Source organism: Rhinolophus ferrumequinum, chromosome 14 (genome assembly GCF_004115265.2).
Source record: "Rhinolophus ferrumequinum isolate MPI-CBG mRhiFer1 chromosome 14, mRhiFer1_v1.p, whole genome shotgun sequence".
Taxonomy (NCBI): Eukaryota; Metazoa; Chordata; class Mammalia; order Chiroptera; family Rhinolophidae; genus Rhinolophus; species Rhinolophus ferrumequinum.
The window spans coordinates 23,506,150-23,524,948 of record NC_046297.1 but is presented as its reverse complement, the minus strand read 5'-3'; the positions used below and the strand labels follow the sequence as shown (position 1 = coordinate 23,524,948).

General features: G+C 34.2%; 1 protein-coding gene across 2 annotated transcripts in view; it reads left to right on the top strand.

Annotated features, from left to right (window-relative positions):
* The window catches only part of RP1 (RP1 axonemal microtubule associated), a 252,577-nt gene that overhangs the window by 148,355 nt on the left and 85,423 nt on the right, over positions 1–18,799 (top strand). For both annotated transcript variants that reach the window (XM_033126403.1, XM_033126402.1), the window contains exons 7-8: positions 9,981–10,132; positions 17,568–17,646. In XM_033126403.1, coding sequence (XP_032982294.1) covers positions 9,981–10,132; positions 17,568–17,646 — 231 coding nt within the window. The remainder of the gene's footprint in view (positions 1–9,980; positions 10,133–17,567; positions 17,647–18,799) is intronic.

The window sequence follows — 18,799 nt, the reverse complement described above, 5'->3', positions numbered from 1 at the left end:
TATAACCTCTAATACACAGAAATATGATAGATTATTTTTGGAATTATAAATTTAAATTGAGATATTTTACTTAAAAATAACTAAAACTGGTGCTGAAGCACTAAAATGTGATTAATTCAATCTGATGTTTTTAATTGTCATGCCTTATTGTGATAACCTACAGGAAAATACTCAAGTAATCAAAGCAAAGCTTCACATGTTTTCTATCATCTATGCTAAATAACTATATACGAATGGCAAACTATGAGGTAGTTTCATTGTAACTGAGGAATGTTGATTATTGTTAGAATTATTTTTGAGACATCTACTATGTTTATTCTTACAGCCTTTCGTCACATGAAGCATCTGCAGTAATCATATTATGTTAAAATTTGTTTGAACTTTGGACGTTGTTTCAACAGTGATGGAATTTTCCCCCAAAGATACTGTAGCTTGTTTGATTGAACATATCTAATTTTCCAAGTTCTGTCTTGCATGGGCGTTTGTATGGGTTGGAAAGGAAATGTTGTGTGCCCAATATTGCAGTGAGTCATACACTTGTCATCCATTCTCTGCATTTTATTCTGCCCTGTGCTTTATTGGACACCAAAGAGCAAATTGAAGGGACTCAGGGACCAGGAGATCCAGTCTTGCTCTCACGTGTTGCACATTATATATAACCGCTGAGAATGTTTCAGGAACCCATTTTAGAACATTATGGGATGTAAGCATTAGGTGCCATAGGATGTAGGGTAGACTGAGCAACGGGAGTTATTTTGGAAGAGTAAGGCTTCGTGGAGGAAGAGTACAGCAGTGGTTAGAAGCAGAGGGTGGGTGGAATATTTCCTGAGAATTGAGAAGTTTCTCAGGGCAAATGAGGGTCAGTTTCTTTTTTCTGCACAGTCAGTTGGGCATGTTTGGTAGCCCCAGTGATGGGTTAATCTAATTATTACTTTTGTACCGGCTTTACTAACCACTCTTGAAACAGATGCTGGAGGAAGTTCTTTAAATATTTTATCTTATTTAATCAGAACCACAACATTCTGAGAGTGGGCACTATTATTACTTCCTTTTGCAAATGAGGAAACTGAGGCAAAGGGTGATTCTGTAATATGCTTAAAGTTCCACAGCTGAGCTTTCCTCTATCCTCCCACTTTTCCTTATAGTGTTCCTTAATAATCTTAAAAACTAAAAAAGTGGTGTTTAAGGAATTTGTGACCATTATGAAGTAGACTATTTTTTCACAGTCTGTTCTTGAAAATAGAGGTGTTGATAAGGTGTGGTCTCTGAAAATAGGTGGCATTGATGGAGATAGGATCAAAGCAAGTGGGATGATGGATGGTGAGCTCTTAGAATTGTAGTGTTTTGGGGAGAGGCAGCTTCCATCTAGCAGTTGATAGGTGTTTTGTGGCTAGTTCAAGTTCCTTTTATGTCGGTATATCTAGCCTAAGTTTCCTCACCTCACACTCCTTAGAGTCTAATGAAATGTGAGGAATTCCCATTCCACAGATTTAACTTCTTATGTTGGCCTTGTTGGGCCCTGAGGTTCTGTTGTACCAGTCTAATGTGGAATCATCCCAGAACATAAGTATTCTTTGGTGAAACTTTGAGGCTGCTTTTTTGATTTCAAAAGATTGCCAGGATTTAGTAAGGTGGTCTTGCTGATACTCCCTGGAAAGTTGAGGGAAATAGAGATTCGTGATGTTAACACCAGTTTTAATATTAATAATTGGCTTTGTGGAGAATTTGTATTAGAGTTTAAAAATAAGGAATCTTTCAATTTTTTGTACATAGGTGGCTGTAGAATGTTACAAATTGAGTTTTGACTAAACTTAGGGGACCTAAGGATAGTTTGATGACATCATTTTTTTCCTTCTTGAACATATCCATGTCCCATGAAATGGCTAACCTCATAATCTCAGCTTCATGTTTATTCCATTTGTTTTTCTGCATGTTCATTTTTTTGCTCTTCATACTTGATGTTCTAAGTTTCCTTCTGGTATCATTTACCCTGTCTCTGAAGAATTTCCTTTAACGATTCTTTTAGAGCAGGTCTTTTGGCAAGGAATTCTCTTAGTTTTCATTTATCTGAGAATGTCTTTATGTCACCTTCATTCCTGAAGTATATATGTTTTTTCTCCTGAAGGATGTTTTTGATGGATATAGAAATCTGAGTTGACAGTTGTGTGCTTTCAGCCCTTTAAAAATCTCATGCCATTTGTTTTGGGCCTCTATGGTTTGTGATGAGAAATCAACAGTCATTAGAATCATTATTCCTTTAGAATCATTTTCTTTGTCTGTTTTCAATTTTTTTTCTTTGTTTTCTGTTTTCAGCAGTTTGATTATGATGTCTCTGGACAGGGATTGATTTGGATTCATTGTGCTTAGGATTTACTGAGCTTCTTGCATCTGCAGGTATATGTCTTTTGCCAAATTTGGGGGAATTTTAGCCATTATTTCTTCAAATATTTTTTGAAGTTCACACTTTTCCTCTTTTTCAGATATTGCATAACACGAAAATTGTTATTCCACAGGTCCCTGAGGTTCTATTCATTTTTTAAAAAATCTCTGTCATTAGACTGCATAATTTCTATTTGTCTTCAAGTAACTGATGCTGTCTTCTGTCCTCTTTATTCTGTGAGTTTTAAAATTTGTTTATAGTGCTTTTTCAGGTTTAAAATTTTCATTGTTTCTGCTTTAAGTTTTTCATTTATTTTTTTTGTTCTTTTCCTGAGACTTTCTTTTTTTCCATTGGTTTCAAAACTGATCATGATGGGTTACAGTAGCATTTGTATCATAGTTTCTCTAAAGTTTTTTTTTTTTTTTCAAATAATTCCAGTACTGGTGTTATCTTGAATTTGGTGTTTCTGCATTGTCTTTTCCCATGGAAGTTGAGAATTCCTTTCATATGCTGAATAATTTTGGAATGTATCCTGGATATTTGGCATAACATTTTTTGAGATACTGGATGTTATTTAAATCCTATAGAGAATGTTTATATTTTTGTTTAAACAAACCACTGGTTAGTTTCAGGTCACAAATTCTAACCTCTCATCTGTGGGCTGTGGTTCCAATGTCAGTTCAGTTTTAAAAGCTTTGTGTTGCTCTTTTTTAAAAAAAATTAATTTCGTACAGTGTTTTGTACAAAATAATGTAATAGTTAGACATTTATCATTGATACCCCGACAAAGTGATAACCCCCCTCCCCCAATCTACTACCCCTTGACATTGCATACAGCTGTTACATTTCCACTATTAGGAATGTCTCTATTAGGAATGTCATTAGGAATGTCTCATTAGGAATGTCTCTATTCCTAATGCTGTACTCTGCTTATATATATATATAACGTTATAGTTGACATTCACTATTATTCAGCTTCAGCTTCAGGTGTACAGTGCAGTGATCAGGCATCTAAACCATCCCTGAAGTGGTCTCCCTAATAAGACAAGTGTCCATCGGATACCCTACAAAATCTTTACAACATTATTGATTATATTCCCCAAATTGACTTTCGTATCCCTGTGGCCATCTTGTGGTTACCGATTGTGCTTTCTAATCCCCTCACCTTCTCCCTCATCCCCACCAACCTCCCATCTAGAAACTCTCAATTTTTCTCTATATCTCTGAGACTGTTTCTGCTTAGTTCATTCATTTATTCTTTTCTTTAGATTCCACATATGAGTGAGATCATATGGTATTTGTCTTTCTCTGTCTGACTTATTTCCCTTAGCATAATGTTCTCTAGGTCCATCCATATTGTTGCAAATGGTAAGATTTCATTCTTTATGGCTGCGTAATACTTCACTGTATAAATGTACCACAGTTTCTTAATCCAGTCGTCTACCGATGGGCATTTTGGTTGTTTCCATGTCTTGACTATTGTTTATAGTGCTGCAATAAACATAGGGGTGCATAAATTATTTCTAATTAGAGTTTTGGATTTCTCTGGATAGATACCTAGGAGTAGAATATTTGGATCATAAGGTAGTTCCATTTTCAGATTTTTGAGATACCTCCATACTGATTTCCATAGTGGCTGCACCAATCTGCAATCCCACCAACAGTGCACAAGGGTTCCTTTTTCTCCACATCCGTGCCAGTATTTGTTGTTTGTTGATTTATTGATGATAGCCATTTTGACTGGGGTGAGGTGGTATCTCATTATGGTTTTTATTTGCATTTCTCTGACGGTTAGTGAGGTTGAGCATTTTTTCATATGTGTGTTAGCCATCTGTATGTCTTCTTTAAAAAAATGTCTCTTCATGTCCTCTGCCCATTTTTTAATTGGGTTGTTTGTTTTTTGGATTAGAATTGAGTGAGTTTTTTATAAATTTTGGATATTAACCCCTTATCAGATATATCATTGACAAATATCTTCTCCTGAACATTCAGTAAGATCCCTTTTTGTTTTATTGACGGTCGCCTTTGCTGTGAAAAACTTTTTAGGTTGATGTAATCCCATATGTTTATTTTTTCTCTTACTTCCCTTGCCTGAGGGGATATATCAGTAAAAATCTTACTCTGGGTAATGTCTGTAAAGTTTCTTCCTATATTTTCTTCTAGGAGTTGTATGGTTTCAGACCTTACATTTAAGTCTTTAATTCATTTTTAATTTATTCTTGTATATGGTGTAAGGAGGTGGTCCATCTTCATTTTTTTCCATGTGTCTGTCCAGGTTTCCCAAAACCATTGATTGAATAGACTGTCATTACCCCACCGTAAATTCTTGCTTCCATTGTCGTAGATTAAATGACCATATAGGTATGGATTTATTTCTGGGCTCTTTATTCTGTTCCATTGATCTATGTGTCTGTTTTTATGCCAGTACCATGCTGTTTTGATTACTGTAGACTTGTAGTATAATTTGATGTCAGGAATCGTGATATCTCTCACTTTGTTCTTATTTCTCAAGATTTCTGAGGCTATACAGGGTCTTTTATTGTTCCATATAAATTTTAGGATTATATGTTCTATTTCTGTGAAAAATGTCCTTGGTAGTTTGATAGGAATTGTGTTGAATTTGTATATTGCCTTAGGCAGTATGAACATTTTAACGATATTAATTCTTCCTATCCATGAGCATAGTATGTGTTTCCATCTATTTGTATCTTCTTTAATTACTCTCTTCAATGTCTTATGACTTTCTGAGTACAGGTCTTACTTCTTTGGTTAAATTTATTCCTAGGTATTTTACAGTCTTTGAAGCAATTGTAAATGGGATTGTTTTCTTAATTTCTCCTTCTCATATTTTATCATCGATATATACAAATGCAACTGATTTCTGAATATTAAATTTGTATCCTGCTACTTTACTAAATTTATCTATTAGTTCTAATAGTTTTTTGGTGGAGTCTTTAGGGTTCTCTTTATATAGTATCATGTCATCTGCATATAATGACAATTTTACTTCCTCCTTACCAGTTTGGATGCCTTTTATTTCTTTTTTGGTCTGATTGCTGTGGCTAGAACTTCCAGAACTATGTTGAATAGAAGTGGAGAAAGTGGGCAACCTTGCCTTGTTCCTGATGTTAAGGGGAATGGTTTTAGCTTTTCCCCATTGAGTATGATGTTAGCTGTGGGTTTATCATAAATAGCCTTTATTATGTTGAGATATGGTTCCTCTATTCCCACTTCCTTAAGAGTTTTTTTACCATAAATGGCTGCTGGATTTTGTCAAATGCTTTTTCTGCTTGTATTGATATGATCATGTGATTTTTATTTTTCATTTTGTTAATGTGGTGTATCACATTAATTAATTTGCGGATGTTGAACCAGCCTTGAATACCAGGAATGAATCCCACTTGATCATGGTGTATGCTCTTTTTAATGTATTGCTGAATTCTGATCGCTAATATTTTGTTGAGAATTTTTGCATCTATGTTCATTAGGGTCATCGGCCTGTAGTTTTCTTTCTTTTGTAATGTCTTTGTCTGATTTGGGGATCAGGGTGATAGTGGCCTCGTAAAAAGTCTTTGGGAGCCTTCCTTCCTTCTGGATTTTTTGGAATAGTTTGAGGAGAATAGTTGATAATTCTTTTTTGAATGTTTTGTAAAATTCACCTGTAAAGCATCTGGTCCAGGGTTTTTGTTAGTTGGGAGCTCTTTGATTACTGATTCAATTTCCCTTGTAGTAATCAGTCTAGTCAGGTTTTCCGTTTCTTCTTGAGTTAGCCTTGGAAGGTTGTATGCTTCTAAAAAATTGTCCATTTCTTCCAGATTGTCTAATTTTTTGGCATATAGTTGCTCAAAATAGTAATTTCTTAAAATGTTTTGTATTTCTGTGGTGTCACTTCTCCTGTTTCATTTCTGCTTTTATTAATTTGGTTCCTCTCTCTCTTTTTTTTTTTTTTTTTTTGATGTGTCTGGCTAAATGTTTGTTGGTTTTGTTTATTTTCTAGAAATACCAGCTCTGGGATTCATTGATCTTTTATATTGTTTTTCTGGTTTCTATTTTATTTATTTCCACTCTGATCTTTAATATCTCCTTCCTTGTACACCCTTTGGGCTTATTTTGATGTTCTTTTTCCAGATCCCTTAAGTGTGAAGGTAAACTGTTGATGAGTGATTTTTCTTGTTTCTTTAGGTAGGCCTGCAATGCTATGAATTTCCCTCTTTGGACTGCTTTTGCTGCATCCCATAGATTTTGGGTCACCATGTTTTCATTTTCGTTTGTCTCGAGATATCTTTTCATTTCTTCCTTGATCTTATAGTTGACCCATTCATTATTTAGTAACATGTTATTCAGCCTCCACGAATTGGTGTGTCTTCCAGTTTTTTTCCTGTAGTTCATTTCTAATTTCATAGCACTGTGGTCAGAGAAGACAATTGGTATGATTTCAATTTTCTTAAATTTATCAAGACTTGTTTTGTGGCCTAATATATGGTCTATCTTGGAAAATGTTCCATGTGCGCTTGAGAAGAATGTGTATCCTGAAACGTTGGGGTGAAATGCTCTGACAATATCGATTAAATCCAAGTGGTCCAATGTGTCATTTAAGGCCGTTGTTTCTATATTGACTTTCTGTCTGGAAGACCTGTCCCTTGTTGTCAGAGGTATGTTGAAGCCCCCTACTATGATAGTGTTACTGTTGCTTTCTGTCTTTATGTCAGTCAGTACCTGTTTTATATATTTAGGTGCTCCTATACTGCATGCATAGATTTTACTAGGGTTATGTCCTCTTGTTGGATTGATCCCTTTTTTCTCATTTCAATTTGCATGAAATATCTTACTCCAACCCTTCACTTTCAGCCTGTGTGTGTCTTTTGATCTGCAGTTAATCTCTTGTATACAGGATATGCAAGGGTCTTGTTTTCTTATCCACTCAGCCATCCTATGTCTTTTGATTGGAGCATTTAATCCATTGACATTTAAAGTGACTGTTGATAGGTACATAGTTATTGCCATTTTTTAAATTTGTAGTTAGATTGTTTACATCTTGCTTCTGTTTACAGAAGTTCTTTTAACATTTCCTGCATTGCTGGCTTGGTGGTAATGAATTCCTTCAGCTTATTCTTCTCTGGGAAGCTCTTTATCTCTTCTTCAATTTTTAAATGTTAGCCTTGCTGGATGAAGGAATCTAGGTTGTACGCCTTTGTTTTTCATCACTTGGAATACCTCCTACCACTCCCTCTGGCCTGCAAAGTTTCTGTAGAAAAGTCATTCCATAGTCTTATAGGAGTTCCCTTGTATATAACTCACTGTCTTTCTCTTGCTGCTTTTAGGATTCTCTGTCTTTAACCTTTGTCATTTTAACTACAACGTGTCTTGGTGTGGACCTGTTTGGGTTTATCCTGGTTGGAACTCTTTTCACTTCCTGGGCTTGTATGTCGGTTTCCTTCATCAAGTTTCAGAAATTTTCAGTCATTATTACTTCAAATATGTTCTCGATCCCTTGCTCCCTCTCTTCACCTTCTGGTATTTCTATGATGTGCATATTGTTGTGCTTGATGTTATCCCAGAGGTCTCTTAAACCATTTTCATTGTTTTCTTTTTGTTCTTCTGCTTGGGTGATCTCTGCTAACTTGTCTTCCTAGTTGCTGATTCAATTCTCTGCCTCATTTAATCTACTGGTAATTCCTTCAAGTGTGTTCTTTATTTCAGTTATTTTATTCTTTAGTTCTGGCTGGTTGTTCCTTATGATTTCTCTATCCTTCTCTATGTCATCACGAAGGTCCTTAAACAGTCTTATCAGTGTTTTGAGCTCTGTCTCTGGTAGACTGGTTACCTCTATTTCATTTGATTCCAATTCTGGAGGTTTCTCCTGTTCTTTTATTTGGGACATGTTTCTCTGTTTCCCCCTTCTGGCTGACTCTCTGTGTTTGCTTCGATGTATTAGGTAGATACCTTAGGGTTCTTGGTCTTTGCTGGGTGATGTTATGTAGTATGTGTCCTTTATATTTGACTTGCACTACTTCCCTATTCTTCTGTGCATGTGCTCCAAAGGTGACCCTTGTGTTGTGTATATTGTCCTGTTGAAGCTGAGCTGTAATTGCTTTGGCTTGTCAGTAGGTGGGATTGACTTCTAGGCTGACTAGTTGTGAGACTTGGTTATGCCCACAGTGGATGATCAGCTGCATGAGAGTTGACCGCTGAAATGAGGCTTGGCCCCTGTGCACTCTTGTGCCTGTAGAGAATTCTCTCTGGGTGTGTCACTTGTAGGTGAAACCTAGTAATACTCTGGTTTGGTCTGGAGTTGGCCTCTGGATGTGTTGAATCCTGTGCCTCTTGGGCTGGGCCCTGGTATAGGGCAATTTCAGAGCAAAGCAAATCACCAAGCACAACAACAACAACAACAAAGAAAAAACCAAATGGAAAAACAGCTGATAACCCACACTCAACACAGGTCAAAATATCAAAAATAAAATAAAATGAAATGAAAAAGCACCAGTCTTGGGTTAAGCCCTCCAAGTAATCTCCAGGTTGTCCTCTGCTGTACAAAGAGTCCTCTGCATCTTGTGCAGGCAGAGCAGGCCTCTTGGCACCCAGAGTGACCCTGGCACTGCAGTTCTAGATATGTGGGGCTATAGGGTATGGATGGTAGTTTTTACAAATTCAGTGCAGTTTCTGTTCTTGCCTGCACATATGCGTCCTGAGAGTACCACAGTCAGCCCTGTGCCCAGGTCTTCTGAGTCTTAGGGCACTTCTTCTGTTGGCTGGGGTATGTGGAAGGTGTGAGATTTCTGAGCTGCTGAAAGTACAGTATTAAAACTATAATACTTAATATATACTGATAACAAAAGATGAATACAAGTCATGTGTATACATTTTTTTGGCACCCGCAGTATATAGTGATCAACAAATACAGTGAATGTTTAAATAAAAAAAATTTTTGTTACAGTAAAAGACACATTGCCATTAATCCCCCTCAAAATACTCCCCCTTGTTTGGAATACACTTATCTCATCATTCTTGCAACTTTCTGAAGCAGTGCTGGAAGTCTTCTTTCGTGAATGTCTTTAGTTGCGTTGTTGTGGCTGCCTTGATGTCCTGAATCGATTCAAAACGTTTTGCTTCCATGGTCATTTTGACTTTGGGGAAGAGCTAGAAGTTGCACAGTGACAGATCCAGTGAATAAGGTGAATGAAGACACACCATAGTATTTTTTATTTGACAGAAATTGCCGTACCAGAAGCAATGTGACATGGAGTGTTGTCATGATGGAGGATGAAGTAAACACACTGACATTCATGAAAGAGGACTTCCAGAACTACTTCAGAAAATGGCAATAATGATGGGATAAGTGTGTTTCAAGCAAGGGGAGAATTTTGAGGGGGATTAATGGCAAGGTATCTTTTACTGTAATAAATTTTTTAACATTCCCTGTGTCATTTTATCACACCATATATATATATATATATATATATATATATATATATATATATATATCCATATATATATATATGTGTGTGTGTGTGTGTGTGTATAAAATATATACACACATAATTTTTTTGTCATATAAATAATGCTTAGCATATAAAGCTTCTATTTCTTTTATTGTCAGTGACAATATATGAAGTGCATGTGGCAACGGGTAAGCTTTGGAATGCTGGAACAATAGCAAATGTCTACATTTCTATCTTTGGGGAAAAGGGAGATACAGGATCCAGACAACTATTCCAGTTGAAGAGCTCCTTCAGTTTTTTAAGAGGACAAGTAAGTGATGAAAATATCCTTTGTCTGTTTTTCAAAAATTGTGACAAAAATACATAAAATAGAATTTACCATCTTAACTATTTTTAAGTGCACAGTTCATTAGTTTTAAGTACATTTGCATTGTGTGCAACAGATATACAGACATTTTTCATCTTGCAAAACTGAGACTCTATAATAATTAAACAACTCATTTCCCTCTCCCCCAGAACCTTGGTAACCACCATTCTACTTTCTGTTTCTCTGAATTTGACTACTTTAGATACCTCATATAATTGGAATCATACAGCAATTGTGTTTTTCTGACTGGTTTATTTCACTTAGCATAATGTCCTCAAATTTCATTCATGTTTTAGAATGTGACAGCATTTCCTCCCTTTGTAAGGCTGAATAATATTCCACTGTAAGTATATATCACATTTTTTTATCCATCCATTCATTGATGGCCAGTTTGGGTGTTTCAACTCTTGGCTATTGTGAATAATGCAGTGGGTGTGCAAATATCTTTTTTGTACCTACCATTCAATTCTTTTGGATATATATTCAGAAGTGGAACTGCTTGATCACATGGAATTTTGATTTTTAACTTTTTGAGGAACCATCGTATTGTTTTCCATAGTAATTGCACCATGTTACAATTCCAGCAAAAATACGCAAAGGTTCCAGTTTATTCACATCCTCACCAACACTTGTTATTTTCCATGTTCTGAAGTAACTACCCTAATGGTCGTGAGGTGATACCGCATTGTGGTTTTAATTTGCAGTTCTCTAATGTTAAATGATGTTAACCTCTTTTCATATGCTTGTTGGCAATTTGTATATAATCTTTTGAGAAATGTTTCTTAAGTCATTTGCCACTTTAAAATCAAGTTATTTATTTATTTGCTGTTGATTTATAGGTGTTTTTTTATATATTTTGGATATTTATTCTATCACATATATGATTTGTAAATTTTTCTAATTCTGTAAGTTGCCTTTTTACTTTTTAAATTGTATCCTGTAATACACAGAAGTTCATTTTTTAAGTTCAGAAGTTTTTCTAAGCTTCTTTTAAAGTTTGATATAGTCCCATTTGTCTATTTTGCTTTTTTTTCCTCCCATACTTTTGGTTTCATACCTAAGAAATCACATCCAAATCCAAAGTTCTCATTCATTTCCCCTATGTTTTCTTCTAGGAGTTTTTAGTTTTGCTAATTATGTTTAGATCTTTAATCCATTTTGAGTTAATTTTTGTTTCTGCTATAAAGTCCAACTTATTATTTTGCATGTGGATATCTAGTTTTTCCAATGCTATTTTGAAGAGACTGTCCTTTCCCCATTAAGTGGTCTTGGAGCCTTGTTGAAGATTAGTTGACCATATATCTGAGGGCTTATTTTGGGGTTTCCTATTCTATACTATTGGACTGTATCTTTGTCTTTATGTAAGTACCACACTGTTTTGATTACTGTAGCTTTGTAGTATGTTTGGAAATCAGGAAGTGTGAACCCTCCAAATTTGGTCTTCCTTGTTTTAAGGTCATTTTGACTGTTCATCATCCCTTAAGATTCCACATGGATTTTAGGATGGATTTTTCTATTTATGCAAGAATGCCTTTGCAATTTTAATAGGGATTGTATTGAATCTGTAGATTGCTTTGTTAGTATTGACTTCTTAATAATATTAAATCTACAACCCATGAAAACAGGATGTCTTTCTATTTATTTTTGTCTGCTTTCATTTCTTTCAGCAATGTTTTGAAGTTATTAATGTGCAAGTCTTTTAAGTCCTTGGTTATGTTTATTCCTAAGTTTCTTATTATGTTGGATGCTATTATAAATGGAATTAATTTCTTAATTTCCTTTTGACATTGGTCATTTTTAATGTATAGAAACACAACTTTTTTTTTTAAGTAAATAAAGCAACACACTTTATTTTGAGTTTTGACTTCCCAGACCACAGCAAATGTGCACTTTCCATCTGGCTGCACATTCCAGCGGGATTCTTTTTAGTCTCTAGTGTTATATACTCTGGAAAACCCAGCATGTTTACTGAGGTGTTCTCCTAGCCACAGCATCAATTTAGAGGCCCAAACTCATATTGTTGATAGTCTGTAATTGAAGGGAGAACACCTGTTTATTGTGCATTGATTTTGTATCCTGTAATTTTACTGAATTTATTTATTAGTTTTAGTAGATTTTTTGGTGATATCATAAGGGTTTTCTACAGAGAAAATCATGTTATTTGTGAACAAAGATAATTTTACTTCATCCTTTCCACTTTGAAAGACTGCTATTTCTCTCTTGCCTAATTCCTCTGGCTGGAACTTCTAGTACTGTTTTGAATAGAAAGGAAGAGGGTGAGCATGTTTGTCTTTTTTCTGATCTTAAAGGAAAGCTTCCAGTCTTTCACCATTGAGTATAATGTCAGCTCTGGACTTTTCATAATTGACCTTTATTATATTAAAGTATTTTACTTCTCATCCCAGTTTTTTGAGTGTGTTTTTCACAAAAGAGTGCTGAAACTTGTGAAATGATTTTTCTGCATCAATTGAGACAATCATCTGCATTTTGTATTTTATTCATTATAATGGTTTATTACATTGATTTTTCATGTCAAACCATCCTTTCATTTCAGGAATTAATTGTGCTTGGTCATAGTGCATAATCCTTTTAATGTTCAGTTGACTTTGGTTTGCCAGTATTTTGTTGAAGATATTTGCATCAATGTTTATCAAGGATATTGGTCTCCAGTTTTCTTGTCATGTCTGTCTGGCTTTGGTATCACAGCAATGCTGGCTTCATAGAATGAGTTTGGAAGTGTTCCCTTTTCTTCTATATTTTGGATGAGTTTGAGGAGCATTGGTATTAATTCTTTCTTAGATGTTTGGTGTAAATCTCCAGTGAAGTTATCTGGTAATGGACATTTATTTGTTGAGAAGTTTTTGATTACTGCTCCAGTTTCCTAACTATTAATAAGTCTCTTTAGATTTTCTATTTTTCATGGTTGTTTTCTTTTTCTTTTTAATTAAAATTTATTGGGGTGACAGTGGACAGTAAAATTACATAGGTTTCAAGTGTACAAGTCTTTAATACATCATCTATATATCACATTGTGTGTTCACCAACCAGAGTCAGTTTTCCTTCCATCACCATATATTTGACCACCTTTACTCTCTTCTATCCCCCCTCCCTCCTTACCCTATAAGGTAAGGTAACCACTGAACTATTGTCTGTGTTTATGAGTTTTTGTTTCATTTGTTTGTCTTGTTCCTTTGTTGCTTTCAGTTTTATATCCCACATATCAGTGAAGTCATATGGTTCTCCACTTTTTCTGTCTGACTTATTTCGCTTAGCATAGTAGTCTCAAGATCTATCCACATTGTTGCAAATGGCGCTATTTCATCTTTTCTTATAGCAGAGTAGTATTCCATTGTGTATATATACCACATATTTTTTATCCAGTCATCTATTGAAAGACATTTTAGTTGTTTCCATGTCTTGGCCACCGAAAATAAACCTGCAATGAACATTGGAGCACATATATTTTTATGGATAAATATTTTCAGATTTTGAAGGTATATACCTTGGAGAGGAATTGTTGAGTCATATGGTAATTCTGTTCTTAATTTTTTCCTTCTTGGTTGTTCAATTTTAGGACATACAATTATTCATAGAATTCTCTTATAATCTTTTTTATTTTTGTGACATCGATTGTAAAGTTTTCTGTTTCATTTCTGATTTTAGTTATTTGAGTCTTCTCTCTTTTTTCTTAGTTAATCTAGATAAAGATTTGTCAATTTTGTTGATCTTTTCAAAAATTAAACTTTTAGTTTTCTTCATTTTTAATCTTGTTTTATATTTTGTTTTCTCTGTTTAATCTTTATACATCCTTTCTTCTGCCAATTTTTGGTTTAGTTTGTTCTTTTTCTAGTTCCTTGATTTTTGAATTTAGTTAGTCTTTCTTCTTTTTTAATGCAAGCGTTCATAGATATAATCTTCCCTTTTAGTACGGCTTGTGCTGCATCCCATAAGTTTTGGTATGTTGTGATTTCATTTGTCTCCAGATTCTTTCTAGTTTCTCTTATGGTTGTTTTTTAACCCATCATTTGTTTGAGTGTGTTGTTTAATTTCCACATATTTGGGAATTTTCCAGTTTTCCTTCTGCTATTTCTAGTTTTATTCCACTGTTGTTATAAAAGATACTTGGGTGATTTCAATATTTGTTAATTTGTTGATTTGTTTTGTGATATAATCTGTGATCAATCTGGAGAACATCCCATGTGTGCTTGAGAAACTGTATATTTGCTGTTGTTGAGTGGAAAGTCCTATATGTGTCGATTAGTTTCAATTGTTCTATAATGTTGCCCAAGTCCTCTGTTTCTTTATAAATGCTCTGAATAGTTCTTGTATTCCTTATTGAAAGTGGAGCATTGACATATCATACTATTATTGTGTTACTGTTTATTTCTCTCTTGAGTCCTGTTAGTATTTGCTTCATATATTTCAGAGGTCCTTTCCTTTTGCTTATACTTATAGATTTTTTTTGCTGTTACTATTGTGATTATATAAAACATCTCAAAATTATAACAGTTAATTTTAAACTGATAACTTCGATCAAACTTCAGTACGAAAACTACTCCTCAACAGCTTCACTTTCCTACTTTATGTTATCAATGTCACAATGCATATCTTTTATATATTATATACCTATTTACATAGATTTATATTTATTGTACTTTGGCTTTTAGCTCTATACAAGCTTTAAACATGGACTTATGCACTAAAAATATAATAATGTAAGTTACTGTATTTGTCCATGTATTTACCTTCACTGGGAGATTTTATTTTCATATCATTTTGTGTTGCTATCTACTCTCCTTTTTCTCAACTTAGAGGACTGTCTTTAACATTTCTGATAGGGCAAATAGTGGTAATGTATTCCTTTAGCTTTTGTTTTATCTGGGGATGTCTAAATTTTTCCTTCATTTTTGAAGGACAATTATATATGATATAGAATTCTTGGTTGACAGGTTTCTCTTTCAGAAGTTTTAATATATTACCCCATTGCCTTCTAGCCTTTATGATTCTGCTCAGGAATCTACTCATAAACTTATAGAAGCTCTCTAGTACATGATGAATCAATTTCCTCTTGTTGCTTTCAAGATTCCCTATTTGTCTTTAATTTTTGACAATTTCATTATAATGTGTTTTGGTTTGTTTCTTGTAGTATTCCTTTCTGGCTTTGGTATCGGGGTCATGCTGGCCTTGAAAAATAAGTTATAATGTGTCTTTGAGAAGATCTCTTTGAGTTGAATCTGTTTGGGGACTTATGAACTTCATGAACTTAAAAGTCTACATCTCTCCCCAGATTTGCAAAAATCCTCATCCATTATTTCTTTTACAAGTCCCTTAGGCGTTCTTCACTTTTCTTCATTCTTTTTTTCCTCTTTTCAATTATTTCAAATTACCTGTCTTCAAGTTTACTTTATTTATTCTGCCTTATGAAGTCTGCTATTGAAACCACCTAATGAATTTTTCAATTCACTGTATTTATCAGCTCCAGAATTTCTCTTTGATGCTTCCTTCTTGTTTCTTTTTGTTGTTGTTGTTGATATTCTCATTTTATTCATGCATCAGTATCCTGATTTTGTTTAGTTGATTTTCTGTGTTATCTTTTAACTTATTGAATATATTTAAGAACGTTGTTTTAATTTTTTTCTCAGAAAGCTCATAGATCTGCATTTATTGAGGGTTGGTTTCTGGAATTTTATTTTTTTCTTTGATTGGACCAGGTCTACCTCTTTATTTATATGCCTTGTGATCTTTTGTTGAGATTTGAGCATTTGAAAAAACAACCATCTCATTCAGTTTTGAAGGAATGACTGTGCTGGGGAGGACCTTAATTAATGAACATGGTTAGAGTTTCTAGGACCTCTGAAAAATTTTCTGGCTATATGTCTTCTCTGGACTTGTATACATGCCTTTAACTGTTTTAATTTTCCTGAGCTGCTTGCTGCTGTTTCTTCTCCAGTGCTGAGAATCTGTGGCACACTCCCCCACTCTGCTGCTGTGTCTGCCTGCTATATTGTAGAATCTCTGTAGTTTTCACATGAAACAGTACTCCCCTCTGTTTTCATTATCTTCCAAACTAAGCTGCCATTACTGTTAGTATTCCAAGTTAAATGAGGGTAACCACCAAAGAAGCCAGAATTAGTATGCGTGGTCTATTCTTCTTTCTCTGTCCCAAGAGAGGATTTGGGGTATGGAAATTTTCCTCCCAGTTGTGATACATTATACCAAGTAGGGTGAGGATTATGGAAGATTGCACCCCAAAAGTTACAAACTTCCCTACTGATTTCAATGGAGTCCCTTCTTTATTATGCATTGGATTGGGTGCTGCAGCTTCCCATCTGGTGTCCAAAATTTTCAAAGTATACTAGTCCATTTATTGTTGTTAAAATGGTGTCTCCATGGGGGAGTGAGGGCTTGCATCTGCCTAGTCCACTGTGTTGCTGAAGTCATTCCCTGTGGTCTAAGTTTTAAACCTACCTTTATATTGCTAAATGATTATTATATATAACAATTTCCATTGTCAAATGTAGAAACTGAATATATTATATTATTTTTGGTATTACTAATATTAATATGCAAGTAATACTTATTTTTTTAACTAAGTACAACATAGAGGGTCCATTATATTTTAGCTATATCTGTTTTTTTTGATGACTCAGATTAGAAGTTAAGTGAGTATGTTAAGATATTTTCATTATGTTTCCTTTCTTTTCTTTAGCATTCTCTACATCAGTTATCACAAATATTATAACTCATAATTTTCCTTGCTAGTATTTCTGTTATTACATAGAAATTCCTCTTTTTTTTTTTTTTTTTTTTTTTTAGCAGATTTGTTTCATGGATAAAGGGATAACAATGTTACTCATTAACTTGTAGCAGGCACAGACATTGTTTTTTTTTGTACATGAATGCTAATAGTTTTATCTGTTTATATTCTTTATATTCCACTTATGCTGAGGCAGAGTGGTTGTAAAGAAATATAGTATTATTACATATCAGAGAAACTGAGCTCTAATCCTGGGTTTGTTCTCTCTTATCTGTAGAACGGATATATATTTGAAAAATAATGACACTTTTAGTATAGTTTATAATTATTTCATTTATATTGTCATTATTTGAAAAATATATTTGTAGAGAATCCCCAAATTTATGCTTTTATAATGAAAAATTGGCAACAAAGATGAGTGGGATATATTAGAAAACTTGTTATTATGTTCTATAAATTAATATTGTTCTACCTTTACTTTCTTAATTTAGACAGATTTGAATATTTACTGAATGAACCTAATTCTTTTTATAATCAATTTTTACTGTGTCTTAATTTATACTCTGGTTAGAAATCAGACTCAGAGTCTGGATTGAACTATACTTTTTTGACCTGTTACAGACCAACACCTTCTCTCTGGAAGCGGTACACCTTGGGGTTTTGTACAAGATTGTCATAGGACATGATGGGCTTGGTCCAGGTAAGAGCCTCCATAGGTAGACAGTCAAGGTCTGATTGCATTCTACTCATGTGAAACCCTGTACAGATCTAGAAAATAATTGTGGAAAACTTGTAATTAACTGATCTTTAAGTATTGACCATCTGAAATTAAAATATTGTCTCCAAATATTCTTTAAATTTTAAGTACATGTATTATTTTTCTTTAAAATGACATAGGCTTGCCCAAGTGAATGCTATACTTATAATGCTAGAAAAATTGATATATAAATATTGAAGAAATTTGGGATTTACATGCTGGGGCTTGTGGCAACATTCTAGCATGCTACTGGTGGATATAGCAGCAGTGTCTAGTAGTAGTGATAGTCTGAAGTACTAGCAATAGTGCCAAGAGCGGCATGTTAAGGAGACTGTCCTGGCAGCAAGGTCCCAGCTCTATTATCTGCTGCCATTTTGTTCATGCTTCTTCCTCAGTGTTCCCATCAGTTCTGTGAGGTGACCCACATTTTCCCTATAAGTTAATTTTCTGCTAGTGTATGAAATAGCCATAAGGTAAACAAAATCCTGTAATACAACACAAGAGTACTGAAGTGCATGTACTACAAAAGGATAAAAACCCAAAAAGCATCAAATAAAATGGTGAACTCTTTTACTAAAAAGAATCAATGTATAATTTTCAAAATGTCAGGAACAAAGTTTTCCTACCAATATATAATGAACATGTATTTAAATAAGTAATGAGGGAATTAGCAGGGTGACAAAGTGGTTCAAAGTGGTTGCATGATACTGAAAAATATATATTTACAATCAGTGAAAACAAAACGAATGATGAATAAGATTGATAAATTAAATTTCAAATATGGCTAATGTCTTAAGATAATAAAACATAACTTTGAGGTTTTCTTCTCTCTTGAAAAAAATTCATTTATATTTTGACCAGACTGAAATCTTTTGCATCTTATTTTTGTGTCAGTTGACAGCTAATTTTACAGAGTCTAGGCCCTAATCCATGGTAAGTATTAAGTCAAATAGCATTACACTCTGCAGGGAGTCTGATGATTCTCAGCAGGCATGTTAGAAATGCTCTAGTTACTAGAGTCTAGTACAACATTAAAAGGACATGCCAATGTGTCCAAACTAACACTTACACACCAATTTGGTGGATCTACTATGTA